Source organism: Saccopteryx leptura, chromosome 3 (genome assembly GCF_036850995.1).
Source record: "Saccopteryx leptura isolate mSacLep1 chromosome 3, mSacLep1_pri_phased_curated, whole genome shotgun sequence".
In the NCBI taxonomy this organism is placed as follows: Eukaryota; Metazoa; Chordata; class Mammalia; order Chiroptera; family Emballonuridae; genus Saccopteryx; species Saccopteryx leptura.
Window position 1 is genome coordinate 291,278,445 of NC_089505.1, and position 18,240 is coordinate 291,296,684.

The 18,240-nt window shown below is 39.9% G+C and overlaps 1 protein-coding gene across 6 annotated transcripts in view; it reads left to right on the forward strand.

Annotated features, from left to right (window-relative positions):
- NBN (nibrin) overlaps positions 1-18,240 on the forward strand; it is a 44,091-nt gene that overhangs the window by 23,031 nt on the left and 2,820 nt on the right. For 5 of the 6 annotated variants that reach the window (XM_066378765.1, XM_066378766.1, XM_066378769.1 and 2 more), the window contains 6 exons: positions 292-421; positions 1,698-1,973; positions 4,198-4,639; positions 10,566-10,637; positions 11,789-11,944; positions 14,105-14,218. In XM_066378765.1, coding sequence (XP_066234862.1) covers positions 292-421; positions 1,698-1,973; positions 4,198-4,639; positions 10,566-10,637; positions 11,789-11,944; positions 14,105-14,218 — 1,190 coding nt within the window. The remainder of the gene's footprint in view (positions 1-291; positions 422-1,697; positions 1,974-4,197; positions 4,640-10,565; positions 10,638-11,788; positions 11,945-14,104; positions 14,219-18,240) is intronic. The other variant, XM_066378767.1, reaches the window with a different exon arrangement.

Genomic DNA, 18,240 nt, shown 5'->3' on the forward strand with positions numbered 1-18,240 from the left:
GTCTATTGACTTTAAGCATTATTTGAATTAGGATTTAAGTTGATTGTTTTTATTTGTTAGTAATACTGTACTGTGAACATGTGATGTATCTGTAAAATTATTTAGTCCAGATAAGCTCATCACAGATGCCAACAGGCTGCCTGTAGGCCATTTCCTAATGGATTTGTTGGCTCCCCTGCCTAGAAACAGCTGTGTGTCTAACCTGTTAAATTCCCTTGGCGTGACTCAGTCTAACAGTGTCAGTGACCAGGTGTCCTTCTTGATTCTATGGTTGTGTTCTTCCTTCCACAGAGTGCAGGACAACGACTCCAGGGCCAAGCCTTTCCCAAGGCTTATCAGTCAAAGAGAAGCTCCTGCTAAGTGCCCCCCTGAACACCATAACACATGTAGCTGACACAGAGTCGGAGCAAGCAGACACGTGGTAAAGCTTAACTGTTAACAAACTGTCATTGTGATTCTGTCCAATTATGTTCAGTACCTTTATCAGGTCATCTCTTGGGAAAATAATATTTTAGAATAGGGATCAGCAAACTGTCCTTAAAGGACCAGAGAATAAATATTCCTGGCTCTGTCACAGCTTCTGAACTGCCATTGCAGCCAGGAGCAGCCACAGCAGTACATGAATGAATGAGAAGCTGTGTTCCAGTAAGCCTAGGTCACAGAACAGTGGCAGGCCAGGTCTGCCTGCAGGCCATTGTGGGCCCACCATCTGGTGATCAAGTTTTTTTATTTTGTTCCTTGCAGATGTACACGGAAGGCTATAAAGAATTATGCAGCTTTATTTGTGACAGGTGAAATAAGTTTGAAAGGAGTTTGTGTTATATGATGTTGCTTGTATTTGAGCATTACTTACAATTTTGGAGATATTTCATGTGGCCACCTGGCTAATCTAAATATAATTAGTGTATTTCATTTTAAATAATCCATAATGACCTTTTCATACTGAAAGATACCTATGATATCACTAGATATGACCACATTACAGTTTTTCTGCACCATGTTTTATATTGACACCAGATAGAACTTTTTAAAGAGAAACTATTATTTTGAAAGTTACTTGAGTGACAGCTTTACTTGTTTTTCTGTGAATTAAGAATAGCAATGGCAGAATCTATTCAGCTATACATTGCAGAACTGCACACACACATACGTGTATGGGTGTGTGTGTGTGTGTGTGTGTGTGTGTGTGTGTGTGTATAAAATATTTTTCTGACAGTCTAGACTTGAATTTTATTGTAGAGACTGCTATCTGGCTGGAATATGACCACATCATGTTATCTAAAGTGATCTGAATACCCTAGTACATGATACTGGAATAGTGGGAGATTTTTCTTGTTGTGTTTTTACAATTTTAATTAATTCTTTTTGTGTGGAAATAATTTAAGAGTCTTAAACCAAGCAAAAACTACAAACGATTACCATTTAATTTACACTAGGACAGTAGGAGTAATTTACACTACTCCACGTTTGCTTGGCATGTTTCCTGGCAATTGTGCTCGGGGAGGTGAAGAAAAGTGTCATTGGTCCTCAGGGAGTGACGATGACACAGGAGTTGGTTTCCTGGGGGAGTAAACACAGTCGCTGAAGGTCTAAGGTTAAGGGTATTCTAAGACTATGTGTATTACTATGTATAGGACTTTGTTTCTGGATAAAGTGCTTTGAACTTGATTACCTTACATTCTTTCCTTTTGTTACAGTATGGATTTGAGTGAAAGGCCAGAAGAGATGAAAATCTCTAGAATGGAACAGAAATTCAGACTGCCTTCACAAGAAACATCCACTCTAAAGGAACCCGCCCAAGTAAACTCTGGTAATAAAACTGCAGTCTCAAATGCTCTAGTTAGGACGAAAATCCCAAACTATCAGCTTTCACCAACGAAGCCTCCAGGTATAAACAGAGCTAGAGATCAGGCTTCCCAGCAGCTGCAGGCCAACTCCATCCTCAACTATTTCCAGCCATCCTCCAAGAAAAGGTACTTCTTTACAACAGCTCTGTGTCTGAGAAACTGATGTTAGTCATGTACTTTTAGGATGGCGTTTAGTCTGGAGAGCTGTGTGTGGCCTTCGACCTTGCTCCCTACCCTTCCCTCCTGCGCCCAGCCTCTCGCTGTTCCCTGGCTGCACTTGTCCTTCAGCTGCCTGTGTGCTTGCCGGCCTCTCATTCCCATCAGGTGATGCCTGCTCCATCAGTGCCCTTGCCGTTCCTAGTGCCTCAGTGTCTCCTGGGTCTTCACATTCACGAGCTCTGTCTCATTTCTGAAAACCTTCCCTGGACTTGTTTCTTCCTCTTGTGACCACCTGTTGTCTTTTACAGTCACTGTTACCCTTCTCAGAAAGGGAGGTGATTGTTGCAACTCCTGTTTCTGCATGAGATATTCTAAACCAGCAGTTTTCATCTTGACACAACATCCTTGAAAGTAACAACGGCATTATTACCAACATGAGTGGCCTGTTGGTGGCACGCAGCTCCTGAGCCTTCCTTCTCGTGTCCCTTCTCGGTAGTGTGCCAGTGGTTACTCTTTGGCTCTCTCCTTCTTTGTCCCCTTGCCCCTTTTTTGAGGACTTTCCCCCTCCTACTGCTTTTTATCCTTTGTATAATCTGCCTGCAGGGATTCATGACATTATTATAGATGGTCAGTACATTGGGCCCTAACTCATCCTTGAGGCTTCGCTTTTCCACAGGAATTTCCTGCTGTTTTCCCAATGATAGTCCTGAAACCTTTCCTTCCCTGTGACTGAATGTATATTTTTTTTGTTGTTAGAAATTCACTTTGTCAAAATCTTTGCCTTTCTTCTCTGCCCACCCCCAAGAACCAGTAGTTTGATTTTATTTTCAGTGTCTTATAAATTCCTCCCTTTCTGTCTGTTTGTGTTGCTAGCTCTCTAGTTCAGACTCTGACTACCTACTTCAGTTACTTCCAAAACCTCTTGATTGGTTGGTCTGTCCAGTGCCCTGACTTAAGATTAGAATTACTAAAATATCACCTAACTGTTCCAATGCAGTGTGAACCCAGGAAACTCAGAACCCAGAGACCTGAGCTTTTGTGTCCTCTAGGGTGGGCCTTTGTACAGTGTAAACGAATAGTGGTCATTTGGTACAGTGTTGTTAGAAAACGCTTAGTCATGTGTGCACAGGTCACATGCAGTGTGCAGTCTATACTGCGTTCTGGATCAGCCCCTCTGACTTACTGTCTGGGATCCAGCTCATTAACCCACCAGATTTCACCCTGAGGTGCTCCCACAAGTTCCCTGCATTATAAAGTGAGCTGTTGTTTTCTGGCAGCAAGTCCTTTATACAGTGTGTCCATAAAGTCATGGTGCACTTTTGACTGGTCACAGGAAAGCAACAAAAGATGATAGAAATGTGAAATCTGCACCAAATAAAAGGAAAACCCTCCCAGTTTTTGTAGGATGATGTGGCAGCATGTGCGCATGCGCAGATGATGACGTAACACCGTGTATACAGCGGAGCAGCCCACGGCCATGCCAGTCGAGATGTGGACGATACAGAGGAAAGTTCAGTGTGTTCTGTGGCTTGCTAAATTCGAATCCATGACCAAAGTGCAATGTGAATATCGGCGCGTTTATAACAAAGCGCCACCACATAGGAATAACGTTACTCGGTGGGATAAGCAGTTGAAGGAAACTGGCAGTTTGGTGGAGAAACCCCATTCTGGTAGGCCATCAGTCAGTGACGAGTCTGTAGAGGCTATACGGGATAGCTACCTAAGGAGCCCTAAAAAATCTGTGCGTAAGCCCACATCGAACTGTACTGAATAGGTATGAAACTGGGAGAGTTTTCCTTTTATTTGGTTCAGATTTCACATTTTTATCGTCTTTTGTTCCTTTCCTGTGACTGGTCAAAAGTGCACCATGACTTTACGGACACACTATATTGTGTTATATTTTCCTATTCTTCTTTCCTCATTAGTTTGTCAGCTATTGCTAATTCAGCAAAGATAGACATCTACATGTCGTTTTAGCTGTGCAGTTGGTCAGTCCTCTCAAAACAGTAGAGTAGGTATGAATTATGTACTGTTTTCAGGTGCCTTTTTTTAATTTTCAGGGTTGTGGTTAATTATAAAACTGAGAATACTGTGAATTAAGTGCGGGAGGGGTGAATATTGCCAAACTATTAAATTACTTAGATGTGTTCATGGTCTGTTCTTGTTTTTCCTCTTCTTTTTTAAATTTAAGGGAAAGGGATAAAGACAGCCAGGAGATTTCTTCGTGTAAATCAGCAAGAATGGAAATGTCCTGCTCTCTTCTAGAACAGACACAGCCTGCCACAGCCTCAGTGCGGAGAAACAGGGAGCCGCATCTGTCTCAGCATGGGCCTGGGGGGAAGAGACCAGACCACCTCTGTACAGATACACAGTCAGCATCCACTGTGGAAAGTTCTGCCAGTAAAACTCTCTCTACAGAAAGACTAAGATCAGAAAAAAGGAAAATCCTTGATTTAGACATAGAAAATGAAGTATTGGAAGAGTTATTTAAGAACACAAAATCAGAGTTAGAAACTAAAGTGAAAATTGAAAAACAAGAGGAAGATGTCAAAATTAGAAAAATGCCAAGATTGGATATAGAAACAAATGGCTCCTTTAATGATGAAACAGTACCAGAAAGTTGCAAAATATCCGTAAGTAACATGTTTAATGGAAAACATTGCAGATAGAAAATTAGAATGTTAAAAAGTAGTTTAGATGTTTGTGTTGATAGTATGAGCATCCATTATGTTTTCTTGAAAAAAATGAGTATCTTCACCTTGTATTAAGAATTTGAGGGTTGCCTGACTGGGTGGTGGTGCAGTGGATAGAGAGACGAACTGGGATGTGCAGGATCCAGGTTCAAGACCCTGAGGTCACCAGGTTGAGCACGGGCTCATCTGGTTTGAGCAAAGCTTATCAGCTTGGACCCAAGGTCGCTGGCTTGAGCAAGGGGTTACTCGGTCTGCTGAAGGCCCACAGTCAGGGCATATGTGAGAAAGCAATCAATGAACAACTAAGATGTCGCAACGAAAAACTGATGATTGAGGCTTCTCATCTCTCTTCGTTCCTGTCTGTCTCTGTCTATCCCTCTCTCTGACTCTCTCTGTCCTTGTAAAAAAAAAAAAAAAGAATTTGAGGGTTGATAGGTAAATGTTAAAAATACAGAAATTCTTTGACTATATAATAAATGACAGCTAGTAAAGCTATTATTCATGATTGTTTAATAGATTTCTAGTCTATACTATTGTATCAAACATTTGGCCATGACTATAAGTATAGGAGATGCCTAATACAGGAAGTAACGACAGAAACAAAGTATCTACTCAATAAATTTTTAGGATAAAACATGTATAACATCAGTAGGAGTTCTTTTTCATTTTGATCTTTAATGTCCTATTTTTATGCATGTTGATAATTGTCTTGCCCACTTTGTTCTAAAAAATCTTTTCATACTACTTTCTGTTTTATGCACCAGTTAAGTCACCTATCTGTAGACAAGTTAGCACATTAGATGAGAGCACAGACCTCATGAAATCAAAATGTCATGTTCTTATTTCCGATCTTGGTCTGTTAGCCCTGCTCCCATTCATGACTAGGCATGATCCTCCCTCCTAGAAACAGCTACAGGTTAAGGACAGGATTCAGTAACAGGATGAGGATTAAGTGGTTGGGAGGTATAGTGGTTATTGAGAACATGATGGGTATCATGCACTATATGAGTGAATAACTATTATTGAAAGAAAAAAGTGGCATCCTACTTGGCCTGTATATTGGCATCTTCACATGAGGGAGAGACTCCCCATTACTATTTCTCAGGAGTGGGTCCCAGGCGCCCTTGTGTGGAGCAGCTCCCTCAGCACCACCAGGTGAGCTTTCTACAGATGGCTTCCCAGACCAGAGCCCGGAGGTCCTGCCTCAGCACAGTGAGCTTTCTTCCCAGAAAAGCTCCCTTTTTGTATTAGTTAGATTTCCTTTGCGGTTTTTATATTCTAAAATCGGTGGCTTTAATAAGACAGGGTAATTTTTTCCCTCTGAAAGAAGCCCAGAAGTAACGACAGGAGGTGAGCAGTTCCATGCTCTGCGAGAAAGCTGCCTCAGCCGGAGGAAACACGGCGGAGAGAGGGCAGCATGAAGCCTTTCCCCTTGCATTCTCCCCACTTTCTAAGGAGCTTCATCGGAAGCCCTACTTGATGACTTGAGTTATTGGCCAGAATTTAGGCATGGTCTACTCCACTACCCATCCATACTTCTCCAGTCTCCAAGAGAGTCTGGGAGATACTTTAAGTTTGGCACATGGTTGTCCCTAAAGTCCCTAAGGAACTCATCATTGTAAAAAGAAAGAAGAGAGATACTGAGACACCTTCTAGCTGGATTGAGGACGTCAGAGACCAGGGATCTTTTATTAGAGATTTAGATTGACTGTCAGTGAGAGATTAATTGAACCAAGTGGTAAGGTATCCTATAGGTCACTGAGCAATTGCCACCACAGTGGAGAGCCAAGTTGTTTAACGTGGCATGTGGCGAATACAAAGGATGATTTTGTAGCCAAGTTCACTAAAATTATGTCTCCATAGAGTGGAGTTCATTCATCTTACGCTGTGAATTTACAGTGTCACATTAGCTCCAGCCTGTTCCAGAACCTGTTCAGGCTTGTTAATATGTTAATCAGGAGTCCCCAAACTACAGCTCATGGGCCACATGCGGCCCCCTGAGGCCATTTATCCAGCCCCTCCCCCCATGGAAGGGGCGCCTCTTTCATTGGTGGTCAGTGAGAGGAGCACTGTATGTGGCAGCCCTCCAACGGTCTGAGAGACAGTGAACTGGCCCCCTGTGTAAAAAGTTTGGGGACCCCTGTGTTAAATGTTTAGTTCTGTTACTGTGGCCTCACATTTGGGAGTACATTTGCCTCGTGCTACCATTTCTTCCTGTATTTGTTTCTAACATTTTTCTGATATGTTTTTGTTTTCTTTCTCTTGCCATCTTGTCCTGTTACATATGTTAATCCTTTTTTAATAGCCTTTTTTTTCCTTTTCCTTCAGTTCTTTCTGATTGGTCCACTGCTCAGTGGTCACATCTCTGTGTGAAATGGTTGTGGTTTTAGTCACAGAACTCTTTGGTGCTTCCTATACAACTGCTAATTAATCTTCCTAACTATCTCCTTTGACTGCTTTTTCTCCCAGGGCTCATGTCACCAGGAAGTAGGCATTAGAGCCAGGCTGGGAGAGACAGGAAGTGCACACCAGGCCCAGAGATGCGGGACCATTAGGTCTTTTGTGGACCTGAGATCTTTCACATTAATGCCAAAGTTTACATGATAGGTAATATATTAGGGAATATTATTTTCTTATTTTATTCTGTAGCATAATTTCCTTTGTCCTTATTTTACTATTTCAGAATTCATGACATTCTGAGTAAACATGGTACAAAATAAATATATTGCATAGACTTTTGGAGAGTGAATAGCAATTTGTGGCACACCTTTTGATATGCTGAAAGTTAAATCACTGTATTCTAGCACTGTAATTTCTTAGTAACAAGCTTATTACAAAAGTATTTTTACTTTCAATGTAAGATAATTTTTAAAATCTTTTTATTTTGAGGTAATTGTTGATTTATGTGCTGTCATAGAGAATATATAGAGATTCCATGTACCTTTTACCCTGTTTCCCCTAATTGTAATATCTTACATAACTACAGTATGTATCAGGGAATTGATGTGGGTACAATTCATTAACCTTACTCAGACAATGTAAGATCATTTTTAATTCTTTCATTTTTGTCACTTAAGAATTTAAAATGTCTGAAAGTCCTTGTGGTTGCTTGTGGATGAAAGAAATTGTACTTGCCCTGGCCGGTTGGCTCAGCGGTAGAGTGTCGGCTCAGCGTGTGGAAGTCCCGGGTTCAATTCCCGGACAGGGCACACAGGAAAAGTGCCCATCTGCTTCTCTACTCTTCCCCCTCTCCTTTTTCTCTCTCTCTTCCCCTCCTGCAGCCAAGGCTCCATGGGAGCAAAGTTGGCCCCGGGCACTGAGGATGGCTCCATGGCCTCCACCTCAGACGCTAGAATGGTTCTGATTGCAGTGGAGCAATGCCCCAAATGGGCCAGGGATTGCCCCCTGGTGGGCATGCCAGGTGGATCCCTGTAGGGCACATGCGGGAGTCTGTCTGTCAGCTGCCCTCCACTTCTCACTTCGGAAAAATACAAAAATTTTTAAAAATTTTAAGTAAAAGAAATTGCACTTAATATTCCTAGCTTCAGAAGTGATTATCAGAAAGAATCTTTTCATTTAAACATATTCTGCAGTTTTCAGAAGGTAGATTCCTTAGTTATATTTCGGAAAACCAATTTCTAAAGTATGTTGATGGTAGAGCTGCCATTTTCCTGTTTGGATGTAAACGTAGTCTGACATGTACATGAGAGTCTCTCTAAGCTGAAGTAGAAGCTATGGGCTAGACCAGGTGTGGCCAATGGTTTTTGCCCCCAGGCCAGATTAGAAAGAAAACTTTTTTCACAGGCAGGACGAAATATTAAAATTTAAAAATGTTAAATACAAAAATGATTCATTTAAGTAAACAAAATTTTATTATGTAATTTGTTTATGAATAAACGTGAGTGAAAAAATTTTAATATACACTATTATTTTAATTAAAATATAATTACATACCATATAAATATCCAAACTGTATCACAATCGAAACAATATTTAATTAATAGAATGAGCTTGAAGGGATTATAAGGCAAATAAAACAATTATTTCGTTTTACAGACAGCCTGGACACGTTTTCAGTTATCAACTGCAGCTATTGTCTATGCTACAGTGCCACTTGATTTAGCACACTTGACTACAAAAATAACGAATCGTTTGACCTTGGGTGCGCACTGGCAAACTCCGCCTAAAAGAATGTGGGTTTCAAATCGCCACTAAAAGTCAAACAGTTCATACCAAGTACAGATGATTACAAAAGTTGTAAATCTTTATAATGGAATTTTTTTAAAAAAATAAAGAAGTATCACGAATCCATTCGACCAATTTATTGTAAGTTAACCCTAGATTAGTCACACGCGGAATTCTTTTCCACATATCACTATCTTCTTAAATATCTCGATTTCCAATAATCAAAGACGCTTCCGCTTCTGAGTAGCTGAGATTTTAAAGTAGCAGAGAATATTAAAAATTTAATCACGGGCCGCATGTTGGCCATGTCTGGGCTAGACACTCCTGTGAGCTCATGCTGATGTAATTGACAGCTGGGCCTGAGCCTCAGCCTTACATTCAGTCTTTAGCTTTCATAAACGCAAACATGTCTTGGCACCCTTGTTAACATGCCTCTTCCTGACAGCACCCACTGTCTGCACAGTAGCTCTCTTTCACCTCATTCCACCTCCTTTTCCAAGTTAAGCTTTCCTCCCCTCCAGTAACTGTAGCACCTTCCAGCGCCCTCAGTCCTGGTACAGCAGGCAGCAGGGAAGCCTTGACGCACTGAACAGGTTGGGACGCTGACAGTAGGAGGTGTTAAGTAACTTGTCAGGGTGGTTACCCTGCTGGGGTAAATTCGAGTGACTGGGGTAGGTTGTAGTGTCTCTGAGAAAAGAAATAAAACCTGCTCAAGAGGATGAGCACATCTGAAGGTGTGGGGCAGGGTGGGGAGAAAGTGCAGGGAGTGAAACGTTGGCTTTGAAAACAGCTGGCATTGGGAGACAGCTGTGGGAGTGCTCAGGAAAGGCACCTGACAGACTGGGAGTAGACACTTCCAATCTCACCACTGGTCGACACAGATGTGAAAACTGTCGTCCCTAAGCAAGTGCAAAGTGCTCCTGTTTCCCTGCCCCTTCTTTCCTACTTTCTTACTGAAATGTTTCTTAATTTTTATTACTGAATCATTGAAAATTTGATGTAAAACAGTCTGCCCTCTGTTGTATCCAGAGGGATTGTAGTTTTCACTGAAAGTGTTAGAAAGCCATCTGTGTAAATACGCTCTAGAGCGCGGTCTGGGTACATGAATGTGAAGGAAAGTATGTACAAGGAGGTCTCCAGTTTATTACAGAGAAACAGCTCGAATGATTAAAGTAGCCCTGCTTTCTTTCATCAAGGGTGATTTAAAGTTCAGTTCTAAACAAATTTAGACAGGATCCCTTAAAAGTGTTCTTATTTTTAACTGTAAATGTAATATAAAATAATGTAGAAGTATAGAAAATAAAATGACAATTTGTTGATGACCCTGTCTGCGGATAACTGTAGTTATATTTTGTTGTTTCTCTTTTTAAATCATGTTTTCAAACTTGGAATCCACTGTTAATGCAATTTTATAGCCATTTTATGTACTTATATTGTGATCATTTCTCACATTATTAAATATGTCTTACATATATAACTTATAGGAACTTAGATAGCTTCCAGCTCTTTGCTCTTATGACTAACTCATACTACAGAACGTTTCTACATATATTTCTATTCCCATCCCATCATTTCTCTAGAAAGGTACTTGAAAGTCAAATAACTGGCCAGAAGCATAAATATCTGCGTTTTTCAGAAAGGTAACATTTTATAACTTTTCTGAACAATATTTTTTCTTTAGCAAGAAAATGAAGTTGGGAAGAAACGTGAGATCAAGAAAGAATTACTATGGTCAACAAAAGAAGAACTGTCTGTGAGGAAATATTTTTAATTTAATTTTTATAAAGATTTTACCTATATGGATCCATCATCTCAGCAGTTTCTGTCAGGGTACATTCTTGGGATTAATTATTTCTCTTCCTATATTTTGGTCTCATACCTCCTCTGGAAACAGGGAGATCATATAACCATAATATAGCAAAAAGAGCATGGAGAAACGCTTGAGTATAATTTCCTGCCTCTGCTCCATCATAAGTGACCTTGAACAAGTCATTTTTCACATTTATGAACCTCAGGTCTTGTTTATATAAATAAAATCAAGTTGACACTCTTCCAACAGGGCTGTAGTTTCTATCAAGTCGAGTAATGGATTGAAAATCTTCTAAACTCTACAACACAGTATAAAAGATTAAGACCATTGTTATTTCGTTAGAGTTCCTGGTTATAGGCTGATCAGATGAACCTTTTCTTTTGATTTTTCTTTTTTTTCCTTCTTTCCCTGACTTTATCTTAATCCTATTATCAGCTTTCTTATGAAAATACATAAAAGCAGTTTAAAAAACTGGTCAGCCTGAACAGCTGTAGCAATGTTGATGTGTAACTGTCAGTAACAAATGATACAGTCTCAGTGTGCCACAGAAAGGGACCTTCAGGCTGATCTGGTAACTATTCATTCAGAATGAAAAAGTGGCTCTCAGTTAAGAAGGTAGTGTGTCTAGAATTAATTATTGATTTTCTGAGGTGTCAGGAATAATAAAAAAATACAAATTACTAAATCTAAGAAAGCTTAAATATAGTAGATAAGAACTTGTGTAATGGATTGTATAATAATCTTGGAGTATGGTTTTAGCAGACATTGCAGACAGTACTGAGATTTCTTGCAACATGATAAATTGTTTGTTGAGATGATATTTATTAAAATAGGCTACTAAGTTAAAAATACTATATGGTTTTTAGCCTGTGATAGGTTAGTATGTTATAAGTGTTTCTAAAGTTATAAAGTACTTGAACAAACAGTTTTCTGGTTTTGAAATAGATATAATTTGATTCCAAATACCAGAGTTCAGGTGCCAGAAATAAACCTTTTTAACTGTTTTTTAAGGTATTTGGACTTCTGTTTTGTAGACCCCTAAATGACAAGTAATTTTTCTTTTTCTTCTGTCCATCCCTCTTACCCCATGTAAGAGCAATGACAGGCTTCAGGATGACGGGGAGATGCCTCCAGGGAAGGTGTTACTGACTGAGTTTAGATCGCTGGTGGTCAGCAACTCTGCCTCCAGAAATGCACCCCATGTGAGTGATGATTGTCATCCAGGAAAGAATTTCAAGAGATTCAGAAAGGTACATATTCCTCTAACTGAAAATATCACAAGTGGGCCGTGTTTGAAATGTTTTTAGAAGTGCTGTTGATACTAACTAGTAATAGAAGCAATTCATGTTGAAAACTGACGCTGTTACTTCTGCTTAAAACATGAACTGACAATTAATATATGGAATACCTAGAATGAAACAGACTTCATTAAGACTGGATTCTTTAAAGTTTGTATTTACCTCGTTTTTCCAATGTAATCAGCAGGCATTTGGCTGTACTGATAGAGTCCTTTCAGCCCTAATACTGATCTATGACTACCTGAAGGGATTCTTTATGAAGATAATGGGTTTGTTGAAAATACGGCATTCAATAAAAAAACTAGGCATTTTTTTATTGCGTGTATATCTAAAATAAAATGTGAATATGTACACTGAGTATCACTATCAGACCTGAGTTCCTCCTCTTTTAGGAACTGATAAGATCATTGTTTTATCCATGTGCTTAAAAGAATACTTCTGACCCAGTCTATTTTTCTATGTCTGTTCTGTGATGTTTGCTTCCATCTGTAACCCTGCTACTGACTGCTAGCTTTTGCTTATGCATTTGATGAGAATACAGTAGTGATTTTTTTTCAAGTGGTTTCTGTGGAAACAACTTATTTCTAGACCATGATCTTTAAGATTCTGGCTTTGACCATGAGGTATTGGAGCTTTTCCCTCTAATATGAGCCACTATTAACATTTCTCAGTTTAGTTACTTTTCTACCTACATGGCAAACGCTGCAGGGTTTTAAACTCCGTAGAAAAGAAAGCATCTCTTCTACTGAGAGTGGAAGATGGGAATCTGTCCATCACAAGGCTTGCTTACCCTTTCCCAGCCCACAACCCCAGCTCATGAAGAGCACGGGCTTTCTTGTCGCCTGCTTACTTCATGTTCAGTATCCTGTTACAGAATCTCATTGTTAAATCACATTCCAGAAGGCATACTATTTTTTGTTAATGAAGTTACCAAAGGAAAAGTAATACTCTTCACTGTTGGCACAGGGTGGTGAAGAGATATAAAGCAGTATGAACTTGTGGGAAGTAGTTTGGAAAAAATTAAAACCCTTAAAGGTATTAATATCCTTGACAAGGAAGTTTTTTGAGAGTAGAAGAGAAATTCAACCCAAAATTTGTAGAAAAGATGTTTAATTTGAATAGCTCTAATGAGAGAATTTGTCTGAGATTTTTTTTTTTAAGTGAGAGGAGGGGAGATAGACAGCTTCTCGCATGTGCCTTGACCAGAATCCACCCAGCAACTCCTGTCTAGGGCTGTTGCTCAAATCAACCAAGTTATCCTCACCACCCTTGGCTGATGCTCAAACCAGTTGAACCACAGCCTGCAAGAAGGGAAGAGAGAGGAAGAGGGGTGAGCGGAAGGGAAGAGAAGCAGATGGTCAGTCTCCTGTGTGCCCTGACCAGGAATAGAACTATTTACTGAGCCATTGCACCTGAGGTCTCCTTATATGCCCAGATCAATGACAGTTATATTTGTACTTTTAAAATACGGGATAATGATGGAACCAAATTTGACATTTTCTCTCCAGTTCCTATATTGGAAATTTAAATGTCCATAAATATTAAGGGTTTATTACTCCTTAAATACAGCATTACCAGTGTGCTTGTTCTGCATTTTCACATTATTTTTTAAGTACTTCTTTATTTGTAAGCAATTAAAATTTCAATTAAAAGTATAAACTGTTGCCTTCTGCAACATCTCTTTCTAGGGATGTATAAATTAGAAAGTTTGACTACTTGAATATTCATAAGGACTAGAAAGGACTTAAGCTTTAAAATCTTTAGAACACAATATAATACCTTATTGTGTCTGTGTTCACCTTGAGTCACTTTAATTGGATAATGAGCTAAGGTCATTTTTGAGTCAAACCTCCAAATTCAAAATCTTAAATTTTCTTGGAACATAAATCCCAGTTATGTATCTAAACCTGGGTATAATAATAGTAAAAGAATAGGGCACAAACTTGTGGCTCTAACAGTTACTGATGTCTCACGCACTGTCAGTGGTACCACATACACATCTCTCTGTGGACTGCCTGCACTTACGGTACATAAGATTTACAATCCTGGCTTTTTTAAAGCCTTTACGTAAATGTCTTAATTTGATAACGCATTTACCCTTCTATTTAACAGGTTGCATTTCCTGGAGCAAGACAACGTCCACAGGTCATTACAGGATCAGCTCTAATAGCTCATAATGCTAGAAAGAATACGGAGTTGGAAGAGTGGTTAAGGCAGGAAATGGAGGTGAGTAGGAAGTGAGACCTGCTAACTTGTTGATTTGCATTTTGATTCCCTGTAATTTCCTTAGAGTAAATTCTTCTTAAAACCAGACTTAAGTGACCTGAGGTTAGTTATTCAGGGAAATTCCTGAACTACACAACATTGAGATTAATTTGTGCCTTTCCGTCACACTTTTTAAAAGGACTTACAGATTTACCGAATTTTTCGCTCCATAAGACACATCCAACCATAAGTCACACCTCGGGTTTTAAAGAGGAAAATAAGAAAAAAAAAGTTCTGAACCAAATGGTGTGTTAAAATATTTGATAAAATACCATATTTTTCGCTTCATAAGACACAGGGGCATTTTCACTCTACTTTTTTTGGAGAAAAGTGCATCTTATGGAGTGAAAAAATACGGTATTTATTTTAAAAATGGGACCTAACAAATGAGTTAACTTTGCATCCTAATGTAAAAGGAGAAGAGGCTTAACTAAAAGAAAAAGAGAACTCACAAAAATTTAAAAAGAAACTAAAGGATAACTATTAAAAGGATGACTATATAGTCATTGAGGAATAGGCATTACAAATATGTCAATATAGTGAAAGGACTGGGCTTTTTAAATTTAGGAACTGTCAATAGTTCTGAGAATCCTCTTTTCTTGAATATTACCTTTTTTCTGTTTTTTTCTAATGTCTCTTTCTCTTTCCTTCTATATTTACTTTAAAGAATTTTATACTGTTTTCAATAGTAACTGCACCATTATACATTCTCACATTCCCATCAACAATGCACAGGTTCTAACTATCTAGCACTTGTTCTTTTCTGGGGGGTGGGTGTTTTTGTTTTTTGCTAGTAACCATCCCAGTGGGTATGAGGTAGTATCTCATTTGATGTGCATTTATTTCCCTAGTGATTAATGATATTGAACATCTTCTCTTATGCCTATTGACCATTTGTATATCATCTTTTGAGAAATGTCTATTCAAGTCTTTTCCCATTTTTAATCAGATATTTTGTTGTTGAGTTATAGGAGCTCTTTATATGGCCTGGATATTAATCCCTTTTCTGATATATGACTTGCAAATATTTTCTCCCATTCCCTGGGTTGCCTTTTCTCTTTATTGATTGTGTAATTTGATGCACAAAAGTAGTCCAATTATCTATTTTTTTTCTTTTATTGCCTATGTTTTGGTGTTGTATCCAAGAAATCATTTCCAAATTTGATGTCAGGAGGTTATAGTTTTGTTTTTTTTAAGTGAGAGGAGGGGAGATAGACCCCTGCATGCTCCCCAACCGGAATTCACTCAGTAACCCCTGTCTGGGGCTGATGCTCGAATCATCCAACCTATCCTCAGCACCTAAAGCCAATGCTCGAACCAGTCGAGCCACTAGCTGCGAGAGGGGAAGAGACAGAAAGAGAAAAGGGAAAGGGAGGGGAAGAGAAGCAGATGGCCACTTCTCATGTGCCCTGACCAGGGATCAAACCCGGGCTGTTCAGGCTCCAGGCCAGCACTCTATCCACTGTGCCAACCGGCCAGGGCAGGAAGCTCTAGTTTTAGCTTACATTTAGATCCTAGATTCATTTTGAGTTAATTTTTATATGCAGTGTTAGGAAAGGTCTAACTTCATTATCTGTGGTTATACGTTTATACTTTGGTTTAATGATACTTGAGTACAGCCTCTGGAAGGTGGGGGGGAGGGCTTTAAAGTCAGTTTTATACACAGCTGCTTGCTGAGGGAAACTTATCTTAATGCCCCCTTTCCTGGGTGGTTGTTACTGATTTGTCTCATTTTTCTCCAAAGAGTCTTTCTAAGTTTTGAGAAGGTAAGATAAATTGTTAGGTATTATTAATAGTTGAGTACTAATGAGCTATAATGTTTAGTTTAGGTTCTCAAGGTTTTTATTAGGAAAACTTTTCAAATACACACCAAGTAAAGAGAATAGTAAAACAGCCACGCACAGCTTCGGCAAGTGTCAGCACTTTGCACGTCTTGCTTTATCCACTCCATTTCCAAACTGCTTTTCTTTCTGGAGCATTTTAAGGCAAATCCCAATCATTTTATCATCTCACTCATATTTATATGCATAATGCAAGCAGAGAGGTTTCTGATCAAATATGTATTAGAGCTTTTCTGTGCACTTTATACTTATATAATCAATTCATACTGTTTTAAACCCTACAAGTAGGACCAGCAGCATAACTTTGATATTGAAATTGCTTTAGAGTTCTGTAAGTACATACCTGCTTTATGTTTCTGATCATTTCTGCACACTGTTTTCCAGTTCAGGCCTTTCCTCTTCTCTAATCTGGTTTGTATTCCATTTATTCATTGAGTTTTCATTTAACCTGTTACAGTTTTTCATTTCTGGAAATCTGTTTTACTCATTTCTAAATATTTTTTGTTCCTTGCTGCTGTTTTTAAACTCCTCTTATATTCTTTGCTGGATGATACCAATACCTCGAATATTTGTCACCTATTTCTGCTAGTTCTCCTTATGGTGCCTTGTTTCCAAGCATATACTCTGTGACCTATGAGTGTGTACTCTCATTTTCCTCGGAACTTGATCAGTGGGAATCCCTGTGTCCTGAGTTCAGGTTTATTTCCTCCAGAGAAGATATGTTTGTGTTTGGTAGTCTTGTTCTACCATGAGGCCAGTGTAGTCTCCACATTGGACGTTTTGGTCACCCCGGTGGTTTATGTGTGCTTGGCTTTGAAACCTGAGAGAAAGCTTGTCTCATGCACGATGTGAGAGTTGTTATTTTTCCCTTCACCCCATGCCAGGGTCCAGGACAGGTGTGTATCTTTGCCTTTTGTGTTGTGGAGTTTACCCCTTTGTCAACCTTGACCCCGTCTGGATTTTCCTTCATGTTGCTCCCCACACACACAGACGTCAGAGCAGAGCCCCACTGGTTGTGCTACATGGGAACTTCTCAGGGTTTCTATTTTGCTTTATTGTGGGTTTCATGTAGGCATCAACAAATTGTTTTCTAAAATGCTTTTATAATAAAAAAATTGTTAGGAAAGTCACTCAGAATATCGACTGTCAAAGATGGAAGAATGGAGTCACATCTTCTCTTTCTTTCTTGAAACAATACTTGGCTTTAGTAGTTTATAAATGTGCATTCCAAAGAATCATGGTGGTTCACAGAAGAATGAAGAAGCTAAAATCATACAGCCCCACATTTTCCATTTGATGATTACGTGAACGGTACAGACATCTGTTGACGGAGGGCCTGGGAGGTAGGGCCAGGAGCTGGGAGGGGAGTGGCAGGAGGAGGTGGCGCTGACCTGCTGCCTTCGCGGCCCTGCGCACCCTCAGCACGCTTCACCCCCTGAGCGCCCCTACGGCTTGGGTGTGAGAAACACTGCCGGCTCCGAACCAGTGTTTGTGTCCATCTGCATGTTTTGAATCTTGCAGCTGTTTTTTGGCCTCCTGCTGTGAAGATCAAGGTGTGTGTATGTGTGTATTTATTTGTTCCTCCTCCACCTCTGTCCTCCCTGTCAGGTGACCTGCTTGCCTGCAGTGTCCTTAGCCCAGAGTCAGTAACAGTCAGTACACCGCAGTGCGTCTCCTTGGTCCCTAGCGCTCAGCACGGTGTGCTCCCCTGCAGACACAGCACTTCCATCTCAAGGAACTTTTCTGATACACCTTTAACAACAGTTTTGTATTTACTGGGTTCTCTACATTTGAGACCCAACTATCCTCTTAGTAGCCCACTTTTAAATGAAGGAGGGCACTGAATAGTTGTTGAGTAAATGGTCCTTGAAACATGGTCAGGTGTGGGAAGAGGAGAGAAGAGGTAATCTGGGGATTGAGGGAGGGGCATGGACAAAAGCAGAGGGAGTCACAGGGCATTTATTAGTGGTGAGTCTGGGGTTTTGTGTGTTTTGTTGGTTCTCCCCTCTGATTCAGTTGTGACTGGCATGCGGGGTCACAAAGAGGAGCGGAGAAGCAAGGGAGCAGACAGGAGTGGCTGTGGGGGGGTCTGTCTGCTCTGGTCAGTGGGAGAAGGCAGCTGGCCAGGTCACAGCTGGCCTT